Raw genomic sequence first — 23,915 nt, forward strand, 5'->3', positions numbered from 1 at the left:
ATAATGTTCCCCTACCCAAGGAACAATCAATGTCTTCCTCATTAACAGTAAAGCTTCTAGGGCATGTCCTATATCAGAGGAATGGTTTGCCTAGGTGAGGGTTGCATTAGTGTTGGGCAAGCTTGTTTTCTGAACCACCAAGTCAGTGGTCTGAGAAATATCATTCCTGGCGAGACCAACTTTGGTCAAGTGTTCATTAACAAGTTAAAGTTGGTAAGAGACCAGAAAGCTTCAAGGCAAGAATCTCCAACTGATAACTTTGTCTATTGTCTACTGGTTCGTACTTACAGCAATAAGAGTTAAGTGAACCGCTTTGTAGAACCCATTTAGCAACACACAATGCTATCTTCTAAATGGATGGGAGAAACACATCCATAATATCAAAATGATCCCATTTACCTGCATCCTTCATGTTTCTGCTGTTTTACAAAATTTTCAGTTTTTTTCTGATTCAGGAAGTTCTTTTTCTGGAAAACTATCATCACTGAGATCACTGTAGCTGTCACTGAATAGAAAAAAATAAGTGGAATACGTTAAAAATTAAACAACCATGTTTTCACCTTAAATTCCACAGCTCTTAAACTCCATCAGCAAAATATTAAGTGTTTTTAAGTCCTATTAGTATCAATGGAAGAATTAAGCAGGTGTTTCACTTGAAATCAATAAAACTTAAAATTGTTTAACATTTGTTTCATTTCCCCCAAGATTATTTAATACAGTAGAAATCACATCACATGAGTTTCCATCCTGATAGCAATCTAGCTGTCTTTAGGAGATGAAAATAAATTTTGTGATGAATCACCATGTGATAAAACGTTTATATCTCCATAACATTTGTGAATTAACTGCAGGATTCACATGAACAATTTGCTTACCTGAATTCAGATTTAACCTTCCTGATGATAAGAGCACTTCCACAATAGAACCAATAACCTAGAGGGTGAAAATGGGCTTTTGCGTGCCGGAGGTCTTTATGCAGAGGCTGGATAGCCATCTGTCAGCTCTAGTTTAGGATTTTCTGAACTGAGCAAGAGGGTTTGGGATAGGTGGTCTAGAACTCTATGACTCTAACCAAGAATCCTAAATTAGAAAAAAGATGAGGGCTTCTTTCAAATTCCATGTCACTATAAAGCACTGTTCCTAAGATGAGTTTGAATGTAATTGCCTGTAAACAGGTATTCTTTTGAGTAAAATTCCCTCAGTTCTTTGTAGTGGTAATGAACACTACTGGGTTAGAGTGCTGTAGAGGCTGGAAGTCTAGAGTGTTAGAAATGTTAAGAGGAATGTCATGAAAAGCAGGTAAAATGTAAAGGTTTTGACTGAATTCAACTATTGTGACACATGAGAAGAACCTCAGTACAATCAAGCTGAATCTTTGGGAAACAGAAGGGAAGATGGAAAGTAACAAGAAAAGTCCATGAAGAGCAAATAGATTGGGCAAAATTACAGTAAAGTAGATGCTAGATTTGGCCAAGAGCAGCAGTGAGAAACTGGGTGGCTTGACAAATGGGAAGAATGGCTAGATACGGTATGAAAAACAAAAGCAAGACTTGTGGCACCATAAAGTTTCTGTTCTTAGTGCAAGAAATTAAAATGGCTACCTCACCAGACTTTCTAAGAGTGAAAAAATTGATCAGAGAGAGGGACAGGAAAACATAGTGAGCAATCCTATCACTCCACTTGATCCTCATACTTGCATCCCTGTCATTCCAACTCTATATTGCTTTCCTCCTTGTTATTTCACCTCATGTCTGGTCTCTGTTTTTTTATTACACCACTGAAACTGGGGATAGCAGTCTTCCTTGGAATTAGACAGCTTTGGGCTGTCTTTGGTAACTGAAATTACTCGAAAAAGTAAAAAAGTATAGGAGGATGTGTGTATGTGTGTGCGCAGAGGATTGGGCAGCCCACTCTCATTGATAGGGACCATATGGAAGGGAAAGGATTTACCAAAGCCATCTCTCATTGGGCATTTTGTTAATAATTAATACTATATTGGCATTTTGCTAATAATTAATATTATAATACTAATAACAACATGGATTACATGTTCAAATTTATATTAATATTACTACTGTTATACTTACTTCTTTCTGAATGCATCCATGAAAGCATAGAATAAAATTTGATATTTTGAAACTGGCTTATATATTACATCAATAATGAATAAAGTACTCAAAAACAATACATCTTTTAAAAACATTATCACTACAATAGCAAACATATGCTAACCACTACAGAAAATGCTAGTGATGTCCATCATTTTGTAACAGATAACTCTTGGAATAAGCATACATTTCCTATCACATTATCCTCAAGTGCTGCCTAAGGATGCTACATACAGACCAAAGGAATAATTTGGACTTGGAAACTGTTCGTGTTAAACACTGCACAGAAATCCCATCTGAAATGTGCTAGCTATAAATATAATTACAAATAGACACTGTGCATATATGAATATTTTGAGAAATAATTTTCATTTACACATTAGCTTTGTGCTGCACTGTTAACTTTTAAATCATCCCCATAGACAAATTATGAATGAATTTGCTCTGGAGCACTCTATTGTAAGCTTAACAGTAGGCTACATGGAAAACTGGACTTCAATTTGGATTGTTATGCTGTTTTGGGACTTTTATGAATGGGTACTTTGACTCATGTTCACCCCCGGACTGACTCAGTTGTTCCTTGGAGTTATGAATGAGTTTTCCGACCCTCAGAGTTGACTTCGCGCCCACCCCACACTCTTTCCGGGTCTTCCCAATGCTCTTTTAACGCGATCTTTAGTTCTTCTCCGAGAACAACCCAGGTCAAATCATCACCATTACTGTGCATAAGACAAAGCGTGGGTCTCTCTACCCACCCCTGTTCTCATGTTTCCTCCTCCCACTCCAGCCAGCCTTCAGCCATCCCCTCCACGAAGCCCCAGGAAACTATTGATACGGGAGAGGTAAGCAGCCATGTGGCTGCTTACTTATTTGGCCGCACTCCGTCAGTTTTTTTTCTTTTGATATGATTTATTGTTAAACCATTACAATATAAATAAAAATGAAGAGGGAGGCAGCTAAAGCTAAGATCCAGCACTCCCTTGCCACCACCTTGGGTAACCCATCACCCAAGTGCGGGGGGAGGGGGAAGGAGCATCAGATCTTAGCCTTGGCTGCCTCTCTTTTCATTTTTATTTATATTTGTAACGATTTAATGATAAATCATCATATCAAAAGATGATACTTTGAATTATCCTCATAATAGCTGTACTAATTGATTGTGTGTGTGTTGAGTGCCGACGTTTCCGACTCATGGCGACCCTATGAATCAATGTCCTCCAAAGTGTCCTATCCTTAACAGCCTTGCTCAGATCTTTCAAATTGAGGGCCGTGGCTTCCTTTATAGAGTCAATCCATCTCTTGTTGGGTCTTCCTCTTTTCCTGCTGCCTTCAACTAACTGATTACCTTATATATAATAAATCTATTGTCTATGATTATCAAGAAAAATATCAGGAAAGGTCTCTCTCTCACACACATGCACACGCATTTCACAAAGCTCTGATGTGCTACTGAAATGAGCTTCCATTTGTTCTACTGATCTTTCTTATTAGACCAAGCAATGATCTCCTGGACTGGGGTTACACTCTGCTACCCTCCAGCTGATTAGATCAGACATTAATAAAGTGGCAGAACAGAGAAATAGAGTGCACTAACACACATTCCTCTGCTACTTGAGAAAGGGCACAAACCCTCTCTACTAAAGCTTAGCAATAACACCTACTTTATTTGAGTTCACACACTGTTTGGATAGTTCCTTCATGTCCCATGCCTACATTAACATCAAGGCAAGTCCCTGGCATTGACCTCTCTGATTTGAATGTATCTGCTAAGATTGTACAAATCAGCCTGCTTATAAGGGAGTTAAAGACTGAGGGTTTCCCTAACTCTGCATTTAGGGCTGAAAAATTAAGGCTGCATTCCTATGCATGCTTACCTGAAAGTAAGCCCATAGGACACAATGGGACTTAATTCTAAGAAAACATACACAGAAGTGGCCTTCATATCTTTCTTTTTTTTTTTTTTTTGGACAGATGTCAAAGGCATAACCCTAAACGAAGGCAGAGGTGACAGCCAAACTAAACATGCTGCTGGATTTCAGTGTTTGGAATTCCTACCCTAAAAAGCAACTGCTGAGGGAGAGAGAACATGGATTGGGGCTGCAGCGCTGGGTAAAACAGAGTTGCACTTCCCTGTAACTGTTGTTCATTAAAATGGTCTTCTGTACAAGCACACATGGGAATTGCACTTGAGCAGGCCTGCCGCAGAGAATTCTAGCACACTTCTAGCAAGGTCTATTGCATTAAGAGTGCTTTCCTCCCTCCCCTCCGTGCCTGAGCCTAATGGTTCTTCCTGCTGAAATGGGCATGTGACGAAGGGGAGTGCTCTTCCCTCATGGAGAAGCCTGAAATATGAGAATCCAAGCAACCCACAGCAGGGAAGGAAGGAGGGAGGTGTGCATGCACAGAAGACCACTCGATGAACAATAGTTACAGGTAAATGCAACTCTGTAACTTCATGGCTTCTGTGCAGTCCCACATGGGAAGATAGCAAGGTAGTGGGTGTGAGGCTGTTCACGGTAAGGCTACTTGCAACACTGCTCTTCCTACAATGGACTCTGCTGCTGCGTCCACCTCCATCGAATAGAGCCTGATGAACGTTGATGGAGAAGACCAAGTGGCAGCCCTGCAGATCTCTTGGACATCCATGCTGGCACAGAAGTAGAAGACGCCAGGGCTCTTGTGGAGCGCGCCCTCACCTGGAAGGGGCAATCCAAACCTGAAGACATGTAAGCCATCCTAATGGAATACACCACCCACCTGGCTAGAGACTGTGCAGAAACAGCATTACCTTCATTGCTTCCTCCATGACAATAAACAAATTATGGTCCTTTATAAATGTCTGTGTTCTATCCAAATAAAAAAGAAGCGCCCTTTTAACATTCAGAGTATGCCATGCTTGCTCTTCTTCTGATTGCAGATGGGGGAAGAACATCAGTAGCACCACATCCTGAGACATGTGGAAAGTGTTGACCACTTTGGGTAGAACGTCTAGGCTTGGTCTCAATACCACCCTCAAGGTAGTCGGTTCTGAGCCTCGGTTCCAATGGACAATGATGGTCCGGGAGGAATTTTAGATGTCGAGGCAGACTCAGGGAGTTTATCCTTAGATTTCACCTCGCTAGAAGTCTTCTTCTGAGCTCTTCTTCCGAGGCTCTGAGCCTCGGTTCCAATAGACAATGATGGTCCGGGAGAAATTTTAGATGTCAAGGCAGACTCAGGGCGTTTACCCTTAGATTTCACCTCGCTAGAAGTCTTCTTCTTTGTAGAAGAATTTTTCTGCTTAGAGGAAGATGATCCAGCCACAGCAGTGGCTCCTTCTAAAATGGGATGAAGGGATTGTTCATAGAGGTAGGCCTTTAGCATCAAGGCCCACTCTTGCCTCGCCTTAGGGGTAAAAAGGCCACATAGTCTATATGAAGTGGTAATATGCCCCTCGCCCAGACAATATAGATATTTATCATGCTCATCTATCTGAGCCATCTTTGCTCTGCAGGACACACACTTTTTAAACAATGCCATTTCATAATCCATTCAGTATCTCTCATCAAATGCTGAGAAGAAGCTCTCCACACGTTTTCTCTCCATAGCGGTGAAGAGAGAAATGAGGGATGGCTGGTCCCCCGCCCTCCGTCATGTAGCCGTTTGGTGGAAAGAGCCATTGATGGAGGGGGAGTGGGGGCATCCCGTATATTCTAGAAGCTTTCCATCAAAAGTTCTCCATGGTTGGCCTGTGCATGTGCAGTTCTCATGTGGGACTGCACAGTGACCACACAGATTAAGAGGCACTTATTTCTTGCTCCATCTGCAGCCCCTGCTCTGGAGGCATAGCTGGGTTTGTAGATGAGAGGGGAAAACAGAACAAACACCCCTCCCCCATGAGCAACAATTTCTTGCACTAATGCAGGAGGACCTTTGGATCCAAGCCCACTTCCTAAGAGAATAAACCCAGTTTTTTATTTACTACACAGAATCACAATGCCTCTTTTTGCATATAGCTAAAGGATTTTTAGAATTTGCCTTGGTTGAGCAAAGCCATATTTCGACTCCCCAAATGACCTTTTTGGATTAAGCATGATTTAATATTTTTCCAATGTATGTAATAACAACAAATACTTAAAAAATTCCCTTCTACTTTCTGAAACTATTTATCACTTATGAAAGATATTATGAAACAACATTCAAACAATAACAAGGTTACCTCGGAGACAGTTTACATCCACGCTGCAAATATGCACTGAGTGATCCTGTTGCAGCAAGCAAGAGGCCAAGGTAAGGAGGTGAGGGCTTCATGGGTCTTGAAGAAAACTCTGGATGGAACTGGACACCAATGAAGTATGGGTGATCTGAAGACATATCACACCAAAAAATTGAAGACAATAATACTTTTTTTTGTAATGAAGCCACTTTAAAAGGTACAAATATTCAACACAAAACAATTTTCAGAAACAGTATTCCAAACTATTTAGTTTCTGTTAGCTTAATCTAATAGAAAGATTTGCTTTCCACGTTTCTTTTTTAAAATATCTTATAACAACTAAGCTTGCACAATGCTTTATGCCAATTTGGTTGGTCCTAACATATATTTTGTTCTTGTTTTTGAAGTTCCATTCTGCCACTGGAAAATGTAATCTGGATCCAACCTATTATCTTGTAATCACTATAACAGCTCTGTAAAGTAGATCAGTACTACTATCCCCAAACTGAAGAGTAGGAGCTGAGAAGAGTGGGTTGCCAGCTCTTGCAGCCAAATGGTAATACTTTGGTCAAATCCTATCTCTTCCCCACTCCCTGCAACTCACCCCTCTCTCTAATTAGCAAAAATTAAGGTACAGGTGCTTAGATAGCATAGGGTGTATCAACCTGCAATTTTCTCTCTCAAGTATTGGGTATTTTTGCTTGTACAAAACTAAGGCATTCATAACTTTTAAATTCCATAAATTACTTCCACATTGTAATTTTATATGCTAAATAAGTTACAGGGAGGAAAGGCAGAATGATCTCGTCAGATCTTGAAACCTAAGCAGGGTTGCTACTTGGATGGGAGACCTCCAAGGAAGATTGCAGAGGAAGGCAATGGGAAATTACCACTGCTTCACACTTGCCTTGAAATTCCCTTGCTGGGGTTGCCATGAATTGACTGCAACTTGATGGCACTTTATACACACACAAGTTATAAATGATGCATTTTATGTTGCTAAAGCAGTAATATTACTTGAGGTTTGACAGGACAGTAAGTATTGCATTTATTTCAATTTCCCCAAAACTTTCAGTTATTTTCCAGGGGGGAGAAACTGGAAAAGAAACATGGTTTTTCCTCCCGCTTTGGGTTCAAAATTTCCAGAACTTTACATCTTTACTTGGGATTACTTGACAAATCAAGTTCAACTTCAGTGTACAGGATTTTATATATTTCACCAGTCTAGCCTACCAATGACCAACAGGACTGTGAAGTGAAGGCTTCAGCAAGGGATGTTCTACATTCCCTTCCAATCCTCCGTACCTTAAACTAAAATGTATCCTGTGATATAATCTTTTGCTGCTTTAACTAAAAAGTACTTTATATTCATAGACAGAAAAAGGTTGAAAGTGAAAACAGTGTAGCTATAATCCACCTAAGGCTTTTCTTATCAATGCAATGGGGGCAGATCTCATACAGACTCAAATCTATCAAACATTTTGCTTCTTGGGGATAGAAGATGAATGGGAATGATAGCTAAAATTCTGTGGTGTGTATACCCTATGTGTTTGTCAAATCTGTTACTATGAAAGGAACATTCCATCTTCCAAAAGCCAAATCACTTACCATCCAGTTCAACTACCTCCATTCTCTTCCCTTCAGTATCATGGCCAACAAATTTCAAACCTTTTTCTTCAAATAAATCAATCAGCTCGGGGTTCACCTTGAAAAGCAAAGGAGAGAAAATAAAATATTACTTATTTCAAAGACTTATATCCTCCCTTTCCACCATTTAAATTTTCAAAATCACTTAGAACACCTGGACAACAACATCTTCCACATAGTACATGTATTACATCTGTAAGGCTCAAATGAGCATTGTGATACTGGTAGATGGCCGTTCATATGTTTACTTGTATCAGCAACATGTGCACCAACACTGAGGTGACCAACAGTGCAATCCAAAGAACACTTCCTTGGGAGTAAACCCCACTGAACATCTTAGTAGGATTCTTATTACACGTGCTTACGATTATGCAGCAAGCTACTATTTAATTCAGGGGTTCCTGATCTCTTTGAGCCTGTAGGCACCATTGGAATTCTGACACAGGGTGGTAGCGCAAACACAAAATGGCTGCTGCAGGAGGTGAGGCCAACCACAAAATGGCTGTCACAGGAGGCAGGACCAACCACAAAATGCCAGAGAATGAGGTTATGCATAATTCTAACAGAGTATCTTCAACATTTCAGGCAGACCCCCTGCATAACAAGATATCTTTTTAAATGAACATATTGTTTAAAAGTATTTTTCCCATACTTACAGCTTACCTTCAGTCACACAGTGAAGATTCTTCTGCTGTGCTGGCAGCTGTTGCCAAAGCAATGCTTTTAAAAACCTGTACAGCCAATCAGAAGCCTTGTTGTGCAAAAGCTTTATCTGGCCTCACCCACTTTCTAAAAACACTTGTTGGGTGACAGGAAAGGTGCCAGTAAGTACCATGGTAATCACAGGCACCATGCTGGGGACCCTAGTTTAATATACTGACAGCACCATGACATCTAGATGTTTCTAATGAAGGAACATTTTCAGCACTAATAAAAGAATGATCCATCCAATTTAGATACAAAAGCCAAACCATGGTTTGGTAACTGAGAGCCCATATGTTCCCAATACCTCCTCCTTTCCTAGTTTGTTCAAACTATAGGTTGCTGTGACATCTGAAGCAAACAAAGTATGGTTAGGTAAACATCATCTCCAGACCACAAAACTATGGTTCAATGTGAGTTTTCAAATCATGGTCTAGTAAGGTGCCTAGTTAATATTGACACTGCTTTGCCTGATTTGGACATTACCATAGTAAGAAAAAGTAGTAAAGGAAGGAATGAGATTCTGTGTGACCTCATATGGGTCTCATCATGGCTAAACGATGGTTGGCCAATATCTCTAATTTAGGCCAACAGATTTAAAACAGAACAGAAAAAAACCTGACAGAAAACAATGATAAATAATTTTTAAAGAAAAACAGTCATCACTTTTACTAGAACAGAAAATGTAGAATTTGCTATGCACATAGATTAGGACCCAAACTTAGCCTTGCAGTTGGAGGTGTAGCAGCTGTTTTATGCAAGGTGACACAGTGGTGAAAATAGTTATTGTCAGCCTCCCTAGATCCATAAATCACAAATGTCCTTGTAGTTAGGTATGGGTTTTTCCTTGTTATGGTATGACAGGCCACAACACAGTACTGAGATATATCCAAAGATGCCTTTCTGCTTGTGCAAAAAGAGATCTGTGATTTTCCATTCAAGCTACAGTCCACTGTTCCTGAGGGTCCTCCACTACTCAGGAACATACTTTCTAGTGTCACAGTAGGCCATATAAAATGGGATCAAGTAGGAAAGATACATTCCATCGGGCTCACAGTTTTGGATCCAACTTACTGCCTATAAATTTGGTTAGCAGCATATTGTATTTCACAAGACTGGTGTGTTTAGACTTAATATGTGGATTCTGCAGGAATATAGCCAAAAGAATAAATGATAAAATGCACTATTGCCATATCGTTTTATAGTATAAAATTGTCTTCTAGTCTTAAGTGATACAACTAATATCATTTATAGACTATTGGCTGGAATTAACAGAGGTACTCCTGTAGCTTCATTTAAAATGTCTGATAAGAATAAAATGTTTCTGTTTACTTGCCTCATAGCGATGTCTATGTCGTTCTTCTACAAAAACTTCATCACCATAGAGTTTTCCTAAAAACAACATTTTTCGTTTTAAATTTTAAAATTTCCAGTAAAGTTCGCATTCATACGTTGTCACGTTACCAGTAAATTTTTATAAGAGCTTTGTTAGAAACTCAAGAGATATAAACAGCAAATCAACACGGTAGCCCATTTTTTCCACATCCTATATCTAAAAATAAAGGGAAGATAATCAGAATGCTTAAAAGGAATTTTTAGGGGAGAGGCGGTTTAAGAGAGTTTCAAGACCATACATACACAGACCATGCTGGAATAAGAGACAGGTATTTCTAGCCATGTTGTATGCTTCTTTTGTGATCCTTGTCTTGTATGCTCCTAAAGATCACCAAAAAATGCATCTGTATAGTGAAATGTTGATGGGGTAGACAGGCTGGATTGAAGATTAGCTGGGGAACCAGCTGGAGTAGACAATAGCTATGAATGGATATGTGTAAAAGGCAGACTGATGCTTGGTTATGGGATTGAAACTGGTGGATGACCTGTGCTGGGAGGACAGGGGGAGTGTTAATTCTCCTGGACCTCTCAGTGTTTTTCATGATATCCTTCTGGACTGCCTTTGAGGTTAGGACTGGGAGACACCATTTTGCAGTGGTTTTGGTCCTACCTTGAAGGAAGGTTTCAGAGTGTGATGCTGGGGGACTGCTGTTTGGCCCCTTGCATGCAGGGTCCCACAAGACTCCATCATGCAAGGCTCCTCATGCTTTTCAGCATCTATGGGAAGCTGCTGGGGGAGGTCAGTTGGAGATATGTGCTAAATTGCCACCAATAGAAGGATGAGACTCAGCTTTATCTTGCACTTCCAGCAGATCCCAAGGAGACTGTGGAAACAGCTAACAAGAGCCCGAGGCAGTTTTGGGATAGATGAGGGCTGACAAACTACATAAGCTGTAAATAATAATAACTGGGGTGGGAACACCTTAACATTCTTCTTTGGATTAAGTGGGGTAACAGAGGGCAAACTGCTGGCTGTCCTTTCAGCAAGAGAAAATGGGAGGCACTGCCTGGGAAAACATCCATGTCCTATTACTAGCTACATTGTTTTTCTGCAGTGTGAGATAACCATATGAAGTAGAGACCACACTGTTTTGATAATATAAAAGCTGGCTCCAGTTACTAACACAAAACCAACATTTTGTTCCAAGTGGTGACAAAACGGATGACACAAAAACAACAGTATATTTGTTCCTACTCAACTCTTCCATTTTTCCAGTGTTCTATGCTAAAATAATCCAGTCAAACTGGAATGTTTCTGTCTAGAAAACGCTTAAGTTAAAAATATAAAAGCCTTAAGCATATTGGGAATTAAATAAGCAACCTGCATATATAAATATAGCAAGCAGATTAGAGTACAATTAGAACATCTTTCAATTTAGTAGCCTTTCACAAACTAACAAAATCCTAGCATCATTATTACAAAAACAAACAGACATTGAACGAACTACCACAACTGTGTAACTTCAAAAAACTGTATGGAGCCACGTGGACCACTAAATAATCAATTAGAAAGATGGTATCTAGGCTGATCTCTATGATTTTATGATGTGTGTGTAAAGTGCCGTCAAGTCACAGCTGACTTATGGCAACCCCGCAGGCTTTTTAAGGCAAGAGACGAGCAGAGGTGGTTTGCCATTGCCTTCATCTGCACAGCAACCCTGGTATTCCTTGGTGGTCTCCCATCCAAATACTAACTAGGGCTGACCCTGCTTAGCTTCTGAGATCTGATGAGATCAGGCTAGCCTGGTGCCATCCAGGTCAGGGTGCAATATTCCCCTGAAAATCATCCCCGTCATCACCTCACTCTGTATTACATGACAAGTGTGAGTTTGAAACTCCAGGTCTGCTATATAAAATGTGAGTTCATCTTTGTATCACACCAAAAAGGGATGGCTATTTCTTCAAACAGTTTATGTTTTATGTATTGTACTTATGTATGCTAGAGACGAGATATTAATCAGCTCAAGTCAGAAAGTGCCATGATCTTTTAAATCCCCTGATGAAGGGTCAGTTGCAACTTGAAACGTGGTGGATTTTATTTACTCAACACATAACTTTTCAGTCTTTTGGGATTTGTCTTATATGGTGGTAATTTTCTAGCAATGCCTTCAGACACAAGTACAATTTTGTAAGACATGATCATAATGATGAAAGTGGAAAAGATACTGAATTAAACAGTAAATTACACTTTAAGCCGTATGTATAGTATACATTAGGGTGCAGAAAGTGTGCCATTTTTTATCATAACGGTAGATAAATCTGCCAGGAGGCTTACAACTTACTTAAGATTGAGTCCTTGGCTTTAAAAATTGTTTTCCTTTTCCCCAATCTCATTGTTCCTCCCATATCTCCAGGATTATGTTCAGGCATGTCAATGACCTTAACAGAGAAAAATATTTACTTTTGTTTATATTATTTATATTCTGAACAAAAAATGATGTTTGATCACAAACACATGCACATATAACCCATGTTTCCAATATGTTGAGGGCCATGGAGGAATTTATATAGCATTGACTGTTGATAGCACTGAGTGTGATTGCCTCCAAAGAGAACATGCAATGCCAAAATGTTTATCAGTGCAGATATTTTGAGAACAATATTTTCTAGAAATCTTGGGCATGATCTAGCAAAGGTTATGGATTTTTAAAGTCCCACTGGGAGAGATAAGCATGTAAATGTGAAAACAAAAGAATACCACACTGTAATATTGGTCTGAGGTGATGGATTTAATACATGGAGGACTTTTAATTACTCAACCCTATTTCAACTGAGCTTGAATTTCACTTCAGTATCTACAGCTGTATCACTTTAAGGATTTAAGTAGTTTTTACTACGCCACTTAGTGCTACGCCACTTAGAGCACACAAAAATTAAAAGATAATTCTCAACGAAGCTGTTAATACATTGAAACCTGACACCCCATCTCCTAGATGTACATTCACCTTTTTATTGTTCTGTTGTAATTTCGTGCTGTATTAACTATTATTTATCACTGTCTACTGCTCATTTCTTCCATGAACATATGCAATTACAAATATGCAAGAATCTTTTCAAATATTCACAAAGTGTATGATCCAGCCAAAGTCAAGCGCTTTCATGTATTGGTAAAACTGACAGAGAGATAACACAACCAAAGGAAAGCACTATTCTTACCAAGAGCAGACTAACAGAGCATTCCTGGGCGGGGAGGGCAAAACTCCTGGCTGCCGATGGCCAGTCCTGCCGGGGGCAAAACACCGGCAGGACTGGTCACCGGCAGGCCAGTCCTGCCAGTGGCCAAGCGCTGCGGGACCACACCTCACCCCTCCGCCAGTGCGGCCTCTTCGTGGCGCAGGCCACGGTGTAGAGTGGCTGCGCCGGAGGGCGTTCCGGGGGCAGGCCGGGGGGGGAGGAGCCACCGGTTAGGCAGCTTCCTATCCCAGTTCAGCCCGGTACGTTGGCGCCGGGAATGGCGGTGCTGCGCCTTTTTAGCAGGCGCAGCCTCGCTGTTCCCTATGGGGCAAAAGGCCCCAGTTAAACAAAAAAAAATCTGCAAGATGGCTTTTTTTTTGTTTAACGGTGTACGGGAATCGACTTAGGAAGAGGTGCAGCTGCGCCTCTTCCCTGCCGTCCCCGTATGCCGTCAGCTCAGGAATGGGCAGTAAGTTGCAATGAAATCTCCTATTTGGCCACTGTTCTGGATGGCTGGCAGAGGCTGCTTTAGCCAGCAGCAAAGTGTGAAGAGGCAACATGAGTGTACATTGTCATCACTGTGCCAACAAGTTCAAAGGAGGAGGAGGGTAAGAGGCATGCGCTGCCCTCATGGCTGGACTGCCCTCTTCATGATGAAAAGCCAGCAGTGGCCACTGCCTCTTCTTTCTCGCAAGTAGGGCAGCGGAGATGTGAGCACAGCAGCTGCTGCCTCCTTGTCACTTCTTTCTGAGGATTCAGCAGTAGCAGGTAAGGCAGTGGTGACCACTGCTCTTACATCTGGACAGTGATCTTCATGATGAAGATTGTCATGAGGAGGAGGCTGGGCAGCTGCCACCTCCTCACCTCAGCCACAGTGGCCTGGAAAGATAACAAAACCTGCCTAAAAGTTATTCCTCAATTAACACAGGCTCTAGGTTTGTTTTGATTTCCCAGCCTGCCCAATTCTTATACCTGTGAGATATGTAAGGACAAAATGTGGCCACATACAGGGCTGGAGAAAAAATACCCTGCTTCTTACTTAGCTTGGAAGTTCCAAGAGTCTGACACCTGTCACAAGTAATTAAAAGCAACTATACGTAGGCAAGTTAACATTTCAGAAGAAAGAAAGGAGTTAAAAGTTGCTGAAGATATATTTCTCTTCTTTGGGATACAAAACATTTAATGCATAAAATAAAACAACACAAGGAAATATTCTATGAAGATTCTTGCAGAAAAGTTATAGTTTAAGGACAATCTCACATGGGCCACCTATAAGCTACCTAACAAGACTTATGAAACTGAGGGATGCATTTGATCAGTTTTCAAATAGAACTTTATAGGCTTCAAGAAGTGGTTTCAGTTCAAGCTGCAGGGGTCCGTGCCCTCATAAGATCCCCTCCTCCCTGTTTAACTGTGCTAGAAAGATCCCTATCCAACCTCTGCTGGCCTTAATCAAGGCGAAGACTTAATCAAGGCTAAGCATCAATCTTTACTATGGTGAATGATTAGAATTTATCAAGTGTACTTCCAAACCTGGTTAAAATAACATGGAAGTATTTTCATTTATTTTGATTTGATTTACATCCCACCCTTTCCCGGTGAGGGCCGGGCTCAGGGTGGCTAACAACATACTTATACAAGATAACCAATAATAAATGAGGATATAAAACATAAAAACATATACATAGTCATAAAAACCTGATCGAAGTGAAGAGATGGCACAGTAACTATTATTCCCTCCCATATATCATTCAAAATCAACATTAAAGCAGGGGAATAGCCATTAATATGCAGTGATGTTGGTCCCAGGGAATAATGAGGGGTTTGTTACACAATCTGGGTTATGTTTGAAATAAGTGGGAATTTTGACACATAAGCAGATACAACAGAAGCAGAAACAAACTTAAACCATTTACTATTGTTATACCAACCAGAAACACAACATCTCATAATCTTATTGATGTGTCAGCTTGGAAGCACTATAAGAATGGTGGCGCCACACTAGTACCCCTGAAGCAGTCTCAAGTGTTTCAGGAGTCTTGGTTTACTTGAGTCAGGTAAGAAAGAATTATTTATCTTGTAACTTAAAATATCTAATGCTGCACTCCTTCATAGGGTCAAGATGAACCTACAAATTCATTTTGAAATTGGCCACTATCTCTCTCCTTCCATCTCAAAAATATTCACTCAAAGTTAGCATTTGCAGTCTTTGTACTGAAAGCTGGCATGGTTAGTGGTTAAGCGTGTTGGACTAGGACTTGGGACAACTGTGTTGAATTCCCCCCTCTGCCATGGAAGCTCACTGGGTGACCCTGGGCCCATCACAATCTCTCAGCCTAGCCTGCCTCATAAAGTGGTTGTTCTGGGACAGAAGTGGAAGGGAAGAGAAAGATGTGATAAGCCACCTTGGGTCCCAATTGGGGGGGGGGGAGCAGGATGTATGAAATACATAAATAAAACATTGTAATAATTTGCTATGCGTGCTTAATTTTGTCATGGTTGCCACACTGCAGCGTGGCACATTATTGTTCTAAGTGTTTCTTCTCATAAAAACGTAAAATTTCTATTTTCTCCCATTTTTATTTCTTTAATCCAGACACCAAATACATTCACTGCTCATTAGCTTTCTATTTGGATGGGTTCTTAAGGGAGTAGGTGGTCTTTATACTGTATTCTTTGTTCTGTGATTTATTCTGGAACAGGGTTTCATGCTGGGCCTGGAGAACTAACATTCCCAGGCTACACTGCCACATCAGTTAAAAAGGCTACATTAGCAAGCAGCAAAATTTCAGACTGCTTGACACTGTGGACTGTACAAAAGAGGGACTCAAGTGTTACAGAACTATTCCACACTGCATATCTTTATGCATCTTTACATACTGTTTAAGTGATAAGGGGTGTATTGGTAATTGCCTCTAATTTCTTAGACATAAGACTTGGAGAGGACCCTACAGAGTACATAGACTGCAATCCTAAAGACATTTCCCTGGAAGGTGCTTTTTTATTCCACAGCTTTTCCTCTTCTCATTTTTTTCATACAAATCTCCAGTTTTGAGCTATATTTATACTTTATAAATGTTGGAACAGAATCTGAACAGGGATCTGAACAAAAGGCTTCCTTGAAAAGGATCTGAAGTTGGAATTTATTTTGTGCCAAAATTTACATGCGTCTCATCAGAAAGAAGCATGTAGAAGCTTTACCCAGCACTTCTTCTGGTAGAACCTTTTCCTTAAAATACTATATTGAAAAAATACTATATTAAAAAAAACATTTAATGTTCACCATGTTAGTAAATGGGGCATACTCCCAGGAAAGTTAGGTGATGTTTAGGTATTAGGATTTAGTGTGTGTGTATGCTTGCATGTATGTTCAATTTCTCAGTGTGTCTCCTTCTGTTCTATTTACTATTTTCCCTAATAAAGTTTTCAATTTGATTCTATTTTCCAACTATTTCTGTGTTGTTCCCATAACAAAGCAGTACCTAAAGTAAGGACCCTGGTATACACTAGACTCAGTTGTATACCAGAAAGTAATTTCTTAAGAGAATTTTGCCCAGGAATTGAAATCAATTCACCAGGTTAGTAACAGAGGGTGGGACTGGCCCAAGGACACAGAGTGGGGATTCAGTCCTGGGTCTCCCAAATCCTACCCTAAACCTCTAATCACTACACTACACTGACTTTCATGTCATAAACAGTAGCAAGCAGCCAACGCTGCATGAGTCATTCAGGTCATGTGGTATCAAGTTGCCTGCTAGTTGCTGCCAGGTCTGGTCGCACTGAGTCCTCCCTCAAAGATCAAAAAAACCCTGGAACATCCTCACCACCACCTGTTACAACTATCTCTGGTGTCAGGGTTCAGCGTCTCTCTTCAGGATAAACGTGGTCAGGAGTGCCGGAGTCGAAAGGGAGCCAGAAAGATTTGCAAGGTCAGTCACAGTCCAAGGTCAGGATTCCAAGAGTAGTCAGATCAGATATCAGACAGGTCAGAGGGAAGCGAACTCATTGTGTCCACACCCAGTGTCTTTGCCCAAAGCCTTTTATACCACGCCCTGAGAATGTGCTAGCTGTGTCTCCAGCTGGGTCCTGTAATCAATCACTTTCCAGCTGTAGTTCCTGGCGTGCAGCCAAGCGCCCACTGCAGTTGTCTACCTTTCAATTCCTCTCTCAGCCGCTTCCTGCGTGCTTCCAGGGGTGTTGGGGACTTGGGGCTCGGAGGCTGATCCACTGCCCTGATGTCACGGGGTACTTCTAAGCTAGCAGTCTTCTGTGTATCTGAGATTGCCTGCATTCGTACTTCTTCAGACTGGGTGTCTGGAGTCAGCTGTGGTCTGGAGTCAGTTTTCGCCTCCAGCTAAACTATACCAAATAAAAGTTCGTATTCTCACATCCACACAATTCAGGCAATAGGACAGGCTGCAGCTGACTAGACAAAAACTGCAAACTCTCTTGGTACCGTAGCTTTCCTTCCCTAGGAGTCAGGAGCAAAGACAACCCAGCAGTATTAGGAGCAGAAAGAAAAAAAATGGGCTGAAACACAGAAATGCCATAGCAAAAGATGGCAGGTGAGAACGTGTACAATAAGCAGAATTTCTTCTGTTAGCAAATAGTCACACACTGCTAGCTGATGAGGTTCTGCAGCTGGAACCCATCAACACCAGTTTTCAACAAGTTTTCTACAACCAGTTCCACAAGTTTTCTACACCCAGTTCCACAATTTCATTAGAGCGGGAGACTGGTTTCAGAACCACTGCTTCAACCCCCTAGTCAATGGAATACATGTTAACATTATGGTAATCTTATTGATCAGGTCACTGAGCTCAAATAACTTGGAGTTTGCTTCCAGTCCAATAAGTTCTGGACAAACCAATATCAGAACTGCACAGATCAAAGCGCTTACTCCCATAAAGGCAATAATCTTTTTTTCTACTCTAAAGGTGGTCAATACATTCCAGCTGCCGATACTGTATTGAACAGTAAATCTATACCTAGGTCTAAATTTGCTGCAATCCCTCCCAATGTATTTTAATTTTCTGACAATCCCGCGATACAGACGATTATTTATGTTGGCTAGACTGAATGCCATTCCATCAGGGGAGTTAATGGGTCGTTTAAATAGAGTACCGTATTGTGAGAGAGTATGTCAATGTGGTTCTGGCCAAATAGACACTCTCCAGCATTCCTTGTTTAGTTGCAATCTGCTCAGCGAGGCTAGAGACAGATGGATAAAGGCTTTTATCATGGAAACTGTCTATGAATTTGAAAATTTGAGGGTTCTTTTAACAGGGGTGGATTTTAATACTACATCTTCCTGATCTGCCAAATTATTAAATATACATATAAATTAAATGACCATTCTTTAATATGGAGAATGGAAGCCTAGCATAAACAGGAACCCACAACTACACTCAGCAAGAAGCCAGCTGCGCCATATCTTTTCATCCGGTGAGCAGGGATGTCCTCAGGGATCTGTGTTGGGACCGGTGCTTTTCAACCTGTTCATCAATGACCTGGAGTTGGGGTTAAACAGTGAAGTAGGCAAGTTTGCAGATGACACCAAATTATTTAGGGTGGTTAAAACAAAATCGGACTAAGAAGAGCTCCAAAAGGATCTCTGCATACTGGAAGAATGGGCATTAAAATGGCAAATGAGATTGAATGTGAGTAAGTGTAAAGTGATGCATATTGGGACAAAAAATCCCAACTTCACATATACACTGATGGGATCTGGGCTGGCAGCGACAGACCAAGAAAGGGATCTTGGGGTGGTAGATAGCTCAATGAAGATGTCAACCCAGTGTGCGGCTGCTGTAAAAAAGGCAAATTCTATGCTGGCCATAATTAGACGAGGAATAGAAAATAAAACTGCTGATATCATACTGCCCTTGTACAAATCTATGGTGAGACCACACTTGGAATACTGTGTACAGTTCTGGTCACCACACCTAAAAAAGGATATTACAGAGCTTGAGAAGGTGCAGAAAAGAGCAACCAAAATGATTAGGGGACTAGAGCAACTGTTCTATGGGGAGCTGTTACGGCTGTTTAGCTTGGAAAGAAGGAGGCTAAGGGGAGACATGATAGAGGTCTTTAAAATTATGCATGGTTTGGAGAGAGTGGATAGGGAGAGGTTTTTCTCCCTTTCCCATAATACTAGAACACGGGGTCATCTGCTAAAGCTGGAGGGCGAGAGATTCAAAACAGATAAAAGGAAGTATTTTTTCACACAACGCATACTTAAATTGTGGAACTCCCTGCGCCAGGATGTGGTGATGGCTGCCAGCTTGGAGGGCTTTAAGAGGGGAGTGGACATATTAATGGAGGAGAGGGGTATTCATGGCTGTTAGTTGGAATGGATACTAGTCATGCTGCATACCTATTCTCTCTAGTATCAGAGGAGTATGCCTATTATTTTGGGTGCAGTGGAACACAGGCAGGATGGTGCTGCTGCACTCGTTTTGTTTGTGGCTTCCTAGAGGCACCTGGTTGGCCACTGTGTGAACAGACTGCTGGACTTGATGGGCCTTGGTCTGATCCAGCAGGGCCTTTCTTATGTTCTTATGAGCAGGAGAAAGGCTTGTTCCAATTAGAATGGAAGATGCTAAAAAGGCAACAAGATTCTCACTTTCAGCAAACATATTTCACTGCTTTTTAAACACTTCTAAAACTTAGCTTGGCACAGGAAAATGCCCCTGCCCTTCTCAGGATGCAGAAGGCTAGAGGCTCACCCTAAGAGTTGTACAAGTCTTCTGAGGTGTTCGGAAAGCTCACTGCATTCCAAGTGGCTTCAAAGCTGAGCATGATGTTAAAAATACATAATGGTCTAGTGTCTTACATTTTTTATATTATAAATCAAACCCACAAACAGAAAGAAATAAAAAAAATGAAAAACAACAATGGTGGCAAGCCTCCAGATAAGCATCTATAAAAGGTTTCCAAATATGTAAAAATATGTCCATAACCAATTGTCATCTATATATGGCACCTTCAAATGTTCATAAGATTGTAATATCTTCAATCAATTGGACCACTGGAGGTGGTCATTTATCTTATATTACAACACTGAAAAGTCTTTAAGCAACAATAAGGGCATGGAGAGTCCATTTTTTGTGACCATTGCTTAGTCTCCAGGAGACAAATAGTTTATAAGTACATAAGCAACCTCAAAAAACAATTAATGAGAGTAGACCATTATGCAGAGTTGGTGGGAGGCGTAGGTCTTGTAGCAGCCTTGAGCCACCAACCCCTGCATGGAGATATACATGTGTAAGTGCGCCCTTGCTAAGACAGAAAACAACAAACATTTGTATGCTGCCTAGAAGAAAAGTGGGATATAAATCCTTAATTTTTTTTTAAAAAACCCCTAACACTTCACCTACCTAATAGTGGTTCCACCAGAACCTGATGAGATCTCACATACATATTTTTTAAAGACTGCACAGTTCAGTGACAGTCCTATTAAGTACAGATTTCAAGTAAATTATCACTTCCTGAGTTATAACTGTTTAAGGATTCTTGAGAGAACACTCAAATGTAAATGGTCTTCTTGTCCTCAATTACCTTTTTCTTTCTTAATGAATTATCCTGTTCTTCAAAGTGTTCTGTCTGTAATATTCTAACCTTACACAGAAACTCAATGGAGGCAGATCCTGTTAACATTAGCACATTTAGTAAATACTTGCTTGAGAGAAAATTATTGTTACCCCCCACCTGAGTCTAGGAATCCTACTAAAGCTGATGATAGACGTGTCACACGAATCCAGCAATTTTGCAAACTGATTCCTTACCATCCAATTAAAAAAGCTTTCCCCCTTATACGAAAGCTATCAAACTTTAGCCATTCTTAGAGGAATGCTTGAACTGCAGAAGTCTCAATACTAACCTAGTAAACTTTTTAAAGATTTAAAACCAGTTCATCATATCACCATCGATGTAGATATACATAGGAAAATCTCATTTTTATAAAACTAACCTAGATTTACTGGCTGCCCTCAGGTTAAAGATGTTATTAATCGAGACACAATCAACCTGTCATGTACACAGTCTGTATGCTAATTTGTATCGAGTATATAATCCCAAAACTCTGACAATGGGAGGTGTCCTAGTTAACTTTCATAAACTGAAGTTTTGTCCCTTGAGAAAACAGAAATGCATGTACATCCAATATCCTTTGTTTGTCTACTACTACCCTGACCAATAAATGAGTTTTGGTCCATTACTACACCAAAGACAGAGCAGATATCAGAGTATGCAGGACGATGTCTAATTTCATCACACTCACTGAGGACAGATGTCCTAAAAGGAAGTAAAGCCTCACCCAATCTCTGGCTGTGGGATCATCGATCAAAGCTTCCTTGTGACTAATCAAAGTGCCTTTACCCAGAAAATAATCCTGCCATATTAACATTCTGCCAAATGTTACATACGTCTGCATTCCCCTCAAATTGACGTGACTATCAAAATAATATAATTAATATTACTCAGACACAATGTCACTTACTACATCCAAACACACCCTCTTCCCTCCTGGACAACTCCTATTATTTTTTTTTCATTTGGGAATATTCCCAGGAGCCTGAGCCTCCTCCCCTTCATCTCACCCCTAGCCCCCTCTCCTCCTTCCAAGTCTTGGAAATAAAAGAAGTAAAAGAATACTTTGTTTTTTACTCTAGCCTTTAAAAGGGATGGGGGGGGTTAAAGCCCCCCAATAACAGAAGCAGCACTTGTAATTTTAAGAAAAGAATGCCCTCCATTGTTTCTGTTAGTAAAGCAAGGGGAGGGGGCAGGGTCCCTAGCAGGATCGTTTTGGCCTTTCGGAGAACACTCATCTGGGTCAGGCCCACCAGCAACCGCCTGGCAACTTGCCACCCCATGACTTGCACGACTCATCTGGGCTCAGCTGGTCACTCAACAGTAGTCATCCCATGAAACAGTGTGGTGTAGCATAGCTGACACTGAAACCACTGAGAGCTGACATTGAAACCACTGAGACCAACACAATTTCTTACTTATCAAGACTTATTGGTATGGAAGGATAATAAATGTGCCTTAATGGAATATAGTGAAATTAATGAACAGATTACCTGGCTCCAATACCATCAATTACAATCTGTGTTTATTCAAGATATGAGGTTGGGTTTTACAAAAGATAAATCACTTTTTCAACGAATGCTGTTAGATAACAATGAACATTTAATATCCAAGATATACAAGATGTTATTGACTCTATATACTGAACAAGACTTGGTTAAACCAACAATGATAACTTGGGCACAAACTTTGGGTCATGATATATATATGCATAAGTGGGAAAGACTTTGGTTAAAGGATATGAAATATATATATTCACAATCTATGAGAACATTTATAAAATGATGTATAGGTGGTATTTAACACAAAAGAAATTAGCCAAAATGTATGGTAATATGTCACCGAACTGTTGGAAATGCCAAAAAGAAGTGGGTTCTTTTCATCATGTTTGGTGACTATGTGAGAAGGCTAAGAACTACTGAAACATGATTTATAATGAATTAAGGTTGATATTACAACAAAATATCCCTAAAACAACAGAAATGATGCTATTGAGTATAATACCTGATACTATAGTGAACCAGAGACCTTTTTTGATGTATGCTACTATTGCCGCCAGAATGGTATATGCTAGGAGATGGAAAATGACAGATATACAAAACAAATCGGAGTGGATTGAAAAAATGATGGAATTAGTAGAAATGGCAAAACCTACGGCGTCGGTAAATCAAAAGGATGATAATGAATTTGCAAAGGATTGGGAGGCATGGATTAATTATTGTAGAGATGAACTTAAATGTGATATTAACAAATGTATTTTGATCTAATTCAGAACGGATGTATTGGGCATTGACGGTTTTGTTATAATTGAATTAGGAAAACAATACAAAGAGGGGGAAAAATGTTAATTAAAGGATCAGAGGAGGGGGGAGGGGAAGTCAAAGAATTAGACTTTTTACAATATGTAATGAAATGTATAATGATTTATAGAAAAATAAAAAATCTTTAAAGGTAAAAAAAAGAAAAGAAACAGTGTGGTGTAGCGTTTAGCATTTTGAACTAGCATCTGGTAAACCCAGGTTCAAATCCCCACCAAAACTCACAGCTTAATCTACCTACACAGTGGTAGCTGTGAAGATAAAATGGAAAAACAAACGAGGTAAACTGCTTTGAGTCCCCATTGCGGAGAAGGGTAGTGTATACACGAGGCAAATAAATATACTGTATTTTTCACTCCATAGCACGCACCTGACCATAACACGCCCCCCCCAGCTGGCCGTCGGGGCGGGGAAAGCCGGCTCGCGCTGGAACGACGCGAGCCGGCTCTGTGCGCCCCGCCCGCTTCCCAGCTGGGAGGCGGGCGGGGAAAGCCGTCTCGTGTCGTTCCAGCGTGCCCAGCCGGCTCTGTGAGTCCCGGGGCGCACAGAGCCGGCTGGGAGGCGGGTGGGGAAAGCCGGCTCGCGTCGTTCCAGCGCGCCCAGCCGGCTCTGTGCGCACATTCACTCCATAACACGCACAGACATTTTCCCTCACTTTTGAGGAGGAAAAAAGTGCGTGTTATGGAGCGAAAAATACGGTAGCTGAAGAGGGGGGCAGATAAAAGGTTGGATGGGTAGATGGGAAGGAGAAAATAAAACAGGGCAAGGTGAGGATATGTGAGCTAC

The 23,915-nt window shown here is 40.7% G+C and overlaps 1 protein-coding gene across 1 annotated transcript in view; it reads right to left on the reverse strand.

Moving 5' to 3' along the window:
* Positions 1 to 394: 394 nt before the first annotated feature.
* CTPS2 (CTP synthase 2) overlaps positions 395 to 23,915 on the reverse strand; it is a 69,156-nt gene continuing 45,635 nt past the window's right edge. The window contains exons 13-17 of the mRNA XM_056861757.1: positions 12,330 to 12,426; positions 9,989 to 10,044; positions 7,912 to 8,008; positions 6,307 to 6,451; positions 395 to 505 (exon numbers count right to left, since the gene is read on the reverse strand). Of these exons, the coding sequence (XP_056717735.1) occupies positions 436 to 505; positions 6,307 to 6,451; positions 7,912 to 8,008; positions 9,989 to 10,044; positions 12,330 to 12,426 (465 nt within the window). The 3' untranslated portion in view covers positions 395 to 435. The remainder of the gene's footprint in view (positions 506 to 6,306; positions 6,452 to 7,911; positions 8,009 to 9,988; positions 10,045 to 12,329; positions 12,427 to 23,915) is intronic.

This window comes from Euleptes europaea, chromosome 16 (genome assembly GCF_029931775.1).
Source record: "Euleptes europaea isolate rEulEur1 chromosome 16, rEulEur1.hap1, whole genome shotgun sequence".
NCBI classification, from domain to species: Eukaryota; Metazoa; Chordata; class Lepidosauria; order Squamata; family Sphaerodactylidae; genus Euleptes; species Euleptes europaea.